The 11,237-nt window shown below is 32.5% G+C and overlaps 1 protein-coding gene across 1 annotated transcript; it reads right to left on the reverse strand.

Annotated features, from left to right (window-relative positions):
- Positions 1-406: 406 nt before the first annotated feature.
- LOC142529978 (glutamate receptor 2.8-like) lies at positions 407-5,495 on the reverse strand. Its single transcript, XM_075635711.1, has 5 exons — positions 5,176-5,495; positions 2,202-3,529; positions 1,754-2,069; positions 1,260-1,648; positions 407-1,148 (listed from the first exon to the last, which is right to left on the reverse strand). The coding sequence occupies exons 1-5, from the start codon at positions 5,444-5,446 to the stop codon at positions 621-623; spliced, it is 2,832 nt and encodes a 943-aa protein (XP_075491826.1). The 5' UTR covers positions 5,447-5,495; the 3' UTR covers positions 407-620.
- Between the last annotated feature and the right edge of the window lie 5,742 nt (positions 5,496-11,237).

The following is an 11,237-nucleotide window of genomic DNA, read 5'->3' on the forward strand; positions in this document are numbered from 1 at the left end:
ACATCATTAATTGTGAGATCTGGAGTGCTTAGAAGACTTTGAAACAGCTAGACGTTCAAGGTGTTTTTCATATTCAATGGTTGGAGGTAATATTCAATCTATTTTTTCTCATTCAGTATCATGTTATTAAGTTTAAACATGAATAGATCGTTAAAGAGATATCGAGCTAACGAAATAATTCATGTTCGAATTCTACTTGTCGATATATCAAAGTATGTTAGAGTCTAACTTAAATTCGATAATTTCAAATACATATCATATATATTTGTGTAAATTACTCACTTAGCCATTCTGTTGTCACACATTCAATAGTCCCTACATATTAATACTATGTTGAATATGCTTCTCATTCATTTTTTAGTTGTGTGTATATGTATATCAATAGTCATTAGACATAGTCTTTTTTTACGTAGATAAACCGACCCGGTGATATATTTTGTAAATGAAATAGGATCGATATACAAAGTTAGGGAACACCCCCTTATGTTGTTTTTACAAATCTAAAGAAGGAACAAGTAATTCAATACATACTTTACGCTAAAGCTCGCCATTTAGTTCTCTTCTGATTCATACTTCTGAGAAGTTTCATGTCATCACCCGATCTTGAATTCTGTTGGCTTCTAGGAATTCCTTTCCTCGACATTATCAATTCGACCCGTTTCTTGAATTTCTCTATCATTACCATGCTGACCGGCATCTTCCATAGCTTGTTGGTCTCTGTCTCCGCCAAGAGAAGCAGCGGTGCCATCGTCGTGTAATGTTTCATCATTGTCCACCTCACCCTCGGGCGAGATAACTCCAACAAGAACGTTATCCTCAGTGGCAGTAACTTTCGAGTTCCTAAAATGTATGCACTTTTTTATGACATGATAGACATGTATCATCTTCTTAGTTAATTTTCTTCCAATCGGTGTCGCGGAACAAAACAGAGCAAACAAAGTTACTGATCCTACGATAATAAAGAGGCCTGCAAACTCGAACACGGTGAGACTAGATGTCTGCTGCGAGATCATTGAAGCAAGCGGATCTTGGGAAGAGTATCCAGGCCCGAAATTTTTTTGCTCGATTGCTGTCATATTTGGACCTTGAGTAATATCAACGATTGCTTTGGAAAAATAAACGGCTAAAGGGGAGCCCTTAGGGAATGCCTGAGTAAAGGACGACACATAATGTAACTATGTGAGTGATAGAAATTTGAAGGAGCAGATCAGTTTTATAAATATAGTGATTATGTGTAGGTAGAAGGATGGAAAACTTACAAAGCCAAAGCCACCAGTCCTGTACGTTGGTCCAACCATTTTGTATTCAGAATCATATCTTTTGAGAAAAAGCTTCATGTAAGGAATCTCATCAAATATGGCGTCTATGCCTCCGTTCTTACTCCCCATAGACATAGCTTTATGGTAATCTTCAGCCGATGCATATTTCCTGAGCCTCGATCCACTGATATGTAGTTGTTCTGTCAAGAATTTTATCATAAAGGAGCCATCCTGGCAACCCACATAGTAATTATCAGAAAAAGCAAACTTCAATTGATCTACTGTCAGAATTGCTGATAAGTTTGCTGTATAGCTCTGCATTAGAATAAATGCCATGAAAACCCAAAAAACCAACACAAAGAATGACCAATTATTTGTCGCCATATTCCCTGGAAAAAGATCAAGAAAAAAGATTTAAAGTTAATTAGACAACAGAAGGCATGACAGCATGCTAATAAGATTGAAAACAGAATCATGTTCAAGTGAGACATTACTTTCTGGGAAAGCAAGAACCGTCACGGGAGACAAATATCCCATTCCACGCTTCTTTTCGCTTGGCCGAACTACATCTTCGATGTTGTTAGTAGGTTGGTTCTCCAATATACGAAGAACTATTCCCATCAAAATGCAAGCTGCAATAATTGCAAGCCAGAGATCCCACCTCAATGGCTTAATAAAGATCCACATGTCAAATGGTTTTCTGTTTTTCACCACAAGAACGACTCCGGATTCTGAATACGGCTGAGAAAAATCAACCTTATCTGCTCGAGGAGCCCAAATTGTGGTATCCCCCACCACCATATCAAACTCCTGGTTCAGAAAGAGCCAAGGAAAAGTTTCAACTGAATTTGTGTTTTTACTCTTTCCAGAGTCATGTTTCCAATTATAGCTAGATTAAACTTATGAACAATGGAATGAGAAACTAGTTCCGGATGAAAGTACCTCAGGTATCCTGGCGAGCATGTTGTCATAAGACCAATTTATATTTTTCGTATCATTGTAACAATAAAGCTTGTAGTTCAGAAAGGGAAGCATCTTCAACGAAGCCAAGAATATGTCGACAGAAAATCCAGATGCATTTGTGTAATTTGTTATAGGATCAACTGACAAATTAACAAATTCTGTGAATCCACTTTTCCAAGGCACTCCTACTCGAAGGTTACCATCAATTGTCGGGATATCCCAACCCTTTGGTCGTGCCACAGAATCTCCAGGCCAAATGATTTGTTTGAGTTCTTTTGCTGAAGCTGAGTAGCTTGTTTCACCAGTGGAGCTAAATTCTTTGACTATTCCTTTATCTGGATTCCAAAATCCTACCGTTTTCTCACTGTTTCCGATCACATTGAATATCTCATAAGAGGAAGCCTTTAATTTTCCATCATCAAGTTGGAAGTCTCCACTCAAACCTCTGAATTTTGTAGCCGACAGTTCACTTAGAAGTCTTGGACCATATGATGAGATACTCAAATTTGCACCTTCTATCATGACTTTGGTTCCACTCTCATACAATGAATTGGAATTCACCGGTCTAATCTTCTCTAAAGCTATCGCCAATGCATTTATGGTATCATAAGCCCATAAACCATAAATATTGAGCTCCATAGTCGGACCCGTTGAATTTTTCAGTAGCATATTTCTTTTCCATCTTTCTCGAAAGCTTTGCAGATTTTTTGAGTCCTTGACAAAAGGCCTTAATCCCACAACTCCCTCCATCGAATTGCGGGTGGCTGAATCCACTGAATTCATGAAGTTAGATAAACTATCAGTGATAATCCAGGCATACCCTTCCCTCATCATCCCAACCTTCTCTGCAACGGAAAACAATCGATAACCGAGTGACGGGCTCATGTGCACGACAAACACTCTTGTTTGCTTTGTCAGTAACTTGCTGAGTTCGTTCCATAAATGGTAGTCCTTAACCGATGTGGGGATTGCAATCATATATGCTATCCCGACTTCAACTTGTTGTAATGCCTTGTTCAGATGTGAAAGAAACTGATGGCCGTATTCTGTATCTTCGTATAAAACTACAACTTGAGTCCATTCAAATCCACGACAGAGTTCTGCAAGAGCCTTCGCTTGAACTGAATCATCTGGGGTTGTCCTGACAGAGTAACGACTTTCACCATACGAAAGAGCCGATGTTCTTGCAGTGAACGATACAAATGGCACATGAATTCTTTCTCCGAGTTCCGCGACAAAGGTATCTTGGGTTGATCCGTGAGGTCCTAAAACCCCGTGCACTTTTTCGTACTTCAGTAATTCTTGAACTGCAATCGACAAGCATACTTGTTCACATTCATGGAAAAATCTAGTTGAAAATTCACACAGATTGTTTGAATCTGACATAGATTCCAGAAATAATATTGTAAATTTGAAGTTTATAGTTTTATTTCTTTAAAATTATAAAAATAAATTCAACCTAAGAGAAAACATATAAGAAATTTGAAGTTTGAAGAAGCATATCCCAGTATTTGTTTTTTCTGACTAAATTAAAAAAAATTAATTAGTTTAAAAAAAATTGAAGTTGTAAATTTTTTTTTTAAAAAAATACAGTTCAGCCGTAATTATGCCAAGCCAGGTTATTATTGAACTCGTCCGATTGATTAAATGAGGTTTAATTGGATGAATTTTTACCTCTTTGGACCGCAGATGGATTATATAAAAATGGAGGAAGTGGAAAAAAAAATTAGAAATAAATTTTATTAGATTTGTAAGATAAATAAATAAATTTTAACTATTTTTATTATAGATTTTTGTCATATTTTTTTAATTAACAGTAATGTATTACTTAAGCACGTATCCAATGGTTCACATTACTTCTTATATGTGGAGTTCACAGAAAAATCATGGACCATATATAAAAATAAATATGAATAATTGAATATGTGCTTAGGGTAATATCTTAAAAAAAGATTTGAAATTACCAAATGTAACGACATAAAAAAGATAATTTTTCGAAAGAAATTTTTTTTAAAAAAAATATTGAAGATTCATTAATTTCTTAACCAGCTTATTAAATATTTTAATAGGTATTTTATTTCTCCAATTTCTCATACACCAACATTTTTTCTCAAAATCGTCATTGTAACTTATTTTCAATATTACATATCTCAAAAGGCAACATGTTCCCTCACTAATTTATATTAGTTATTATTAAATTAAACATAAAATTAAGAATTTAATAAAATTTTTAAACTTATACGGAAGTTTTTTTCTCATCACTAATTTCAATAAATTATTATTAAATTAAACATTAAATAAAATTAAAAAAAATCATATATAAATTATTATGATTATTATAATTTTACGCACATAACTTCTGTGTATAATTTACTAGTAAGTTATAACTAATTAGTCAAGGTCAAAATTTGGATGTCACCGACAAACCATTCAATTTCATCAAACTTAAAAAGAGTTATAATTTTTTGGCTAAGCGTTTAAAGTCAAAAAAGGAAAAAAAAAATCATCCATTAAAATATCAAAATTAAATTATCGAAATGACTTAAAAAAAAGAATGGAAGTTATAACATTTTGAAGGCCATATAAGTTCGTCAACCTTTTAGTAACATAACATTGAACAAATTGGACCCTAACCCAACTTCAATAATACACACATAACACACAAATACACACAAATATATATATATATATAATATATATATATATTTATATAATTTTGTCCAAATATAGTCGAAAAATAATTTTTTTTTAAAAAAGTCAACTAATCTAATATTAAAATTGTTAAAACTTTGAAAATTCTTCCATCTATTTCAATTTTATATTACTACATTTACGTACATAACATTTTCTGATTATAATACAACTTCCACATTCATAATATAAAATTAAAATGGGTTTAATTTGATAGATTACACCGAGCAAGAAGAAGAAGAAGAAGAAAAGGGATTATCACCTGCAAAGTTGATGTCAACCAGATTCTTGGCATCCTTGGTGTGTAGCTTCAATCTTGTTTTATAATTTGGATGATCCGAATAGAAATCCGTAATCGCCATACCGATGCATAAATCAACCATGGAACCGAATTCTGAATCCACATCAAGAATTAAGCCAATGTGGACTAACGATTGATTTTGCTTCGTCGAAGAAATATCATCGACATCCGAGCTAGAAAAGCCTAAAAACAAGAAGAGAGTAATTACAAAATGAGAAAGTTTAAATTTCATGTTGTTGGATTTGTGAGTACTTTCAATTGGATTTTCTGTGTGGTTCAGAGAGCTGCATATATAAATAGATAGACATTTATAAGGTTTGGCATGCAAGAATTTGATGTACACAGTACTATGTTTGAATTTTTCAACGATTGTTTTATTTCGATTATTCTTATTTTTTTTACTTTGTCGATTCACGCGTGGTAGACTTGTGATCTCGTTGAAGTCAAATGGCATCCTTCATATTTTGGGAATGCGTAACTCATCTGTTCTTCCTACCTGCTAGAATCAGTCAGGGTAGATAAGTAAATTGAAATTGATGTTCATGTTAGGTTTTGTGTTCCGGCCCATAATAGATTTATGTGACAATTATTTCAGATCTGTACAAAAATGATTAACTTAAATTATTATAGGAGTGTCACATATCCGATGTCTCGTTGGTACAGTTACGATCCCAAGATCCTAGTAGTCTTAGGTTCAAATTCTAACGACTGTGTAAGATGCTTAGTTGGTCGGGTTAAGTTTATAAGATAAATCATCCGTCACATTGTATATGTAAAAAATTTACAATAGGAGTCAATTGAGATCTTTATAATTCATTTTAAACATCTATTTTAAATCGTTCTAAGATAGGAATATTATAATCTCCCTTCTTCAAAACGTGACGTTATTAGGATGACTTGACTAGTGAATCCACCTTCACAACATCCCTAGTTCCTACATTTTAATATTATTTTGATTATTTTTTTTTTCATTCATTTTTTTAAATTGGAGTGTCAAAGCTCTTGTAGAATAGTTTATGATATTTTTTAGTATAAAAGAGAGCGAGGAGATTCGGACCCTAGTCTAGAGATCAAGGGTAACAGGTGCATCTGACTGAGCTACAAGCCTGGTCTCGAATATTTTATAATTTTAAGGATCCGTCTCACATTTTTTAGCGGATACATTACATAAAAAAACTAAGAGTAGGTATCTTGTGAGACGATTTCACGAATCTTTATATGTGAGACGGGTTAACCCTACCGATATTTACAATAAAAAGTAATACTCTTAGCATAAAAATAATATTTTTTCATGGATGACTCAAATAAGAGATCTGTCTCACAAAATACAACCCGTGAGATCGTCTCATATAAGTTTTTGCCAAAAATTAATGTATGACTCACATGATCTCTACAGAGTCTATCCCTATTTCATTATCCAGCTACTTCTTCTTTTTTCTCCTTGTTAGTTTTCATTTTCGCCCGACAAAAATCTAAAAAATCAATAGTAGAACAAAGGTTTCCATGAAATTTTAGATTATAACAATGTATATTGAATTGGTCATGCCGTATATAAAACATCAAGTTGGACCAAAATAAGACGATATAGAACGCGAATCTGGCGCTATTGTGAAATTTCTTACAAGTAGTACTTTCAAGGATTAAATATTGGATGCATACTAACTGTCCAGGTATCTCGAAGCATTTGCCAAATCAGTTTAGGTCGTTTATTTGTTCAATATACATGTATGATCCCAATTTTGATATTTTTGTGAAATTCCAATAGTTATTTCTGGGTTAGCAGTTCCGTCCGGAAATTAAAATTTTTGTATCTTATGTCAAGTTTTATTCTTGGTATGTTATCTTTATTTTTTTAATTATAATTTTAGTCATTTTTTCTCTTAGTATTGATGTAGTGCTGATGCTAAACGTTCACATAGCATCGAATTTCCTATGCAACGTAAGAATTTCTATAAAAAAAATGTCTAAAATCAGAAAACAAAGGACTAAATTTGTTAAAAAAAGAAAAAATAGAACCAAAACTGAATGTTGGAAACATAGAGGATTAAAATAGTTGAAAGAAAAATAAATAGGATGGAAAAATCTGAATCTTGCATTCTTGCTTTTACATAGGCTATACTATATATTTGAAAATGAGTATTGGACGATTGGTTAAGGTAAACCTTCTTCCCAAGTTATGGGTAACCAAAATAGGAACCCCTCTTCTCTCAATAAATAAAAATAAACAGGAACCCTCCCTTTACATCTTTTCATTATATTATAATAAATAATTATCATACATTTTTATAAAAATTTTGCCATTATAACTAATAAAAAATATATATATATTCAATAATTATATATTTTAAAAATATTCATAAATAAATAATAAAATGATGTATTTTTATCTATCCATATTATAATATTATAATTATATATTAATAAAATTACGATAAAAAATAAATCATAAACACAACTAAAAACTATTTTAACATATTGATAAACATGTAATAAAATATATATTTTATATTTAAATTAAAATACAAGTTGAAAAAACAACGAAGTTTATAAAAAATGTCTAAACCAAGTGTATAAACTTTCTATAGTCAGAATCAGTGCTCCCTCCATCTCACGAGGATTGTTTTTTCCAGGAGATTTTTTTTTCCCCAAGATATAAAGCTTTCATTTGAGATTTTTTTATGAATTTTTGAACGAATCAAAGCCATATTTCCATAAACTTCAATGGTGATTAAGGTTGTTTCGATCATCCGACTACAATACAGCTGAGTTTCAGTTGTAGATATTTATTTTAATATATTTCACAAATATATTAAAAATATATATTTAGTGTTATATATGATTTATTTATTTAGTCGTAATTTTACTAATTAATTGCTATAATTAATATCATTTTTAAATAAATATACCCTTTAAAAAAATTATAATGAAAATAAAAATGTACATCTACATTAATTTAAAAATAATAACTGGATTTAAAAATTCGTGTATCAAAATACTTTTTACTCTTAATTTTATGACATAAAACAAAACAATTATGCCCTACTTCGCTATTTGTTTCAGAGTGATACTTTTTCATAATTTTATGGGGATTAAATATTGTTTTTTTAATATAAGCTAAGAAAATAATATTATTTTGTTAGAATCGAAAATAACAACAGTTTAGAGGAGGTGATGAACTGTTATACAAATATGACAAATAATGAAAAACTTAAATTGTGTTAAGAGCTCAAGTTAATATTTCAATCAGACTGAGTAATATGAACTACAATAATATTAAATATGAAACAGCTCAAAGTACTAAGTGAATATGATATACATGAGTTTAACAGATCAGTTCGAGTAATGAATGAACAACACATTTGATGGTAGATAGAACAAGTAAGATTAAAGAAAATTGAAAATAGGTGAGAATTTGTTTATAGAAATTCGAATACTGAGCTTTTACGACTCACCTTCTTCTGTTTTTAGAAGGACTCTACTAGTAGAATTGATCGGTACAACCCTTTGTACAAAATCACTCCAGTTCGGTTCACCAGCCCTAATGAGTTGAAACTATTGGTAACTATTTCTTAACTCAATCTATTCAGAAAAATGCTTCTGACAATTAAAAAGATTCTCACAGTACAAAAAACTAATGTATAAAAATTATAGGTGTGAACAAAGTGTGCACAAAATGATCCTTAATCGATTTGATAGAAATTTTTGAGTGCGCATATCAGCTTATGATTAATCTGCTTGAGAGATGATGAGTATTTTGAGAATGCTCGATGATGTTAAATGTAATAGTAGTCCAACGTCAATAAATAGAGACGGTGCTCACATATGTACTGGATAGCCAAAAAATTGTGCAGAAGATGACATGTGTCCTTATCGTGTTTCCAAAAATAGTAACGACCAATTCAAATTTCTTGGACACTATATGGAAAGAGTAACCAACATATCTTTTCTCATGTCTTAGCTGACAAAATTTGAAATATACTCGGCTATAACTATCTCTTGTCTTCAGAGAAAATTTCCAGATCAGTCTACGAGCTAATCTGTTATGCTAGAGAATATATGTGAACAACTTGGTACCATTTAAGTTGTTGTAGATGCGCTTCATATCGGTTTAGTTGGACAACACAACTTGTTTTGTTCGTTTCATCTTGTATCAGCGTAGTAAGACTTTCAACGGGTCTGTTCAATTTAGATGATCTGCATTTATTAATTTTGGTTCAGTAAGATTAGTTTATTTTTTATTCATCAAAATTTAGATTTAAATTTTAACTTAACAAATTTTTTTTTTCATTTTGTTGATGTCAGAACTAAGTTGTTCTGCAAATAACATCAGCATTTGATTTGCGATACCAGCTATTAAGCTCAGATAGTTGGCTTAAACGAATTTCATCACTCGGAGGACTTCAGAGATTTTTGAAATTAGTCTTGAATAGCTCTAAGTCCAGTGATGAAGCAATCTGATATGTTCAAAGACCGAGAACTTTTCTCTGCAGATTGGATAGGGACTAATGAATTATGTTCATGCCATCGAGATTAATTGATTCATGTCCATATTATATTTCTTGAAATATTGGAGGTGAATGAACTGGAGAAGTTTGAGGCAACTCGATTTCCAGCAAATTTTGTTCTAAAGTGAGTTTCAGATCAATATGAAGTTCAGGGTCAGTAGGGATCTCTTCAGCTGAGGGTTCCTTATCACTTGGCAAAGTTGGTTGTTCAATTTCCTCATCTGGTAGCTTTTTAGGAGTCAAAGCGGTTGAACTTGGAACAACTTGAAAATGATATAACCAATAGATGCTAAACGCCCTGCAAGAGGATTAGCTCTTATTGCTTCATTATGTGGTGAGACTGGGGGATGGGGGATCTGATGCGGATTCTATTATCACCACTTGTTGTAGAGGAATGGCTGCGGTGATTATTTATTTTGTTGCTCGAGGACCAAAAACTTGAATTTGTTCAAGAGCAATCGTGTTGTCCAGATATTGCAGCATATCAGATGTTGTGGTTAACTAAACTTCTGTAAGGAGTTCAGAAAAGTGTGAATGCTCTTGAACTTCTTCGAGTTGTTCACCAGCTGGTTGTTGGACTGATGGAACTTGAGGAGGAGTGGGATCAATCAGGGTTTCTTGATTTGGGGAAATATGTGTTTCTAACTTATCTAGCTGCTTGATATGTACTTCTAAGGCCATTTGGTCTGAATGAATTTCTTTTTGTGACTCCTCTAAAGGAAGGGGCAATTTTAAGTCTGTCCTCACGATGTTTACTCTCATAGACATCCCGAAGCGCATCCATTTCCAGTTGACTGATCACATCCGAATCATCATTAGTTGTTGGATCATGTGGATTAAGTTTTCTCTTTTCTTGGTCAGTAAAAGTTGTTGATCAATTTCTCTATGCATCATTCCCAAAAAGTATCGTATCTTCATTGCTTCTGGATCGGAATACATTCCTCTCAGTTCCTTCTATAATTTGATTATATTGAGCTGTCATATTCTTCAATTTTTCAAGCGTTGATCTTTGAATAATGTCAAAATTTTTTGTTGTGCACCCACTTGTCAAACTTCTTAAGCTGAGTCTATAATTTGTTTTACCTCTTGCATTGACAAGTTGATACTTGTTTGAACGGCTGTCGACGGCTTGGTTGGCTCCACTAAAATGCCATTGACTTTAGTATCAACTTGGCTGAGTCTACAATCTATTTTCTATCTCTTAACTTTCAACAAGTCATCATGTGAGATGATGTTCTTTGACTTGTAGATGGCAATTGATTTTTCATCTAGCACTTTATGTATAAGAAGAGTAGAATATGGTCATATTTGAACTTTACTTCTTTCAAGTAGCTGGCAGATTGGTACACAAAGCTTTGGTAATGCTTGTCTGGGTTGAAAATCATAGCTACCAGAATGTTATAGAGGATTTCAGACCATTTGATCTTGACTCCGGCTGTTATGGCTATCATCATCTCAAGACGCTCAAAAGTGAAAGCATCAAATTATCCGTCTTTGGCAGAAAGTGATTTTGCTATG

The sequence above is a fragment of the Primulina tabacum genome, chromosome 16 (genome assembly GCF_025594145.1).
Source record: "Primulina tabacum isolate GXHZ01 chromosome 16, ASM2559414v2, whole genome shotgun sequence".
NCBI classification, from domain to species: Eukaryota; Viridiplantae; Streptophyta; class Magnoliopsida; order Lamiales; family Gesneriaceae; genus Primulina; species Primulina tabacum.

Coding starts and splice junctions, on each gene's coding strand:
- LOC142529978 (XM_075635711.1), bottom strand. CDS start 5,446: ATGAAATTTAAACTTTCTCATTTTGTAATTACTCTCTTCTTGTTTTTA. Junction 2,070..2,201: donor TGCTCGCCAGGATACCTGAG/GTACTTTCATCC, acceptor TTTCTGAACCAG/GAGTTTGATATGGTGGTGGG. Junction 1,149..1,259: donor GGACTGGTGGCTTTGGCTTT/GTAAGTTTTCCA, acceptor TCCTTTACTCAG/GCATTCCCTAAGGGCTCCCC.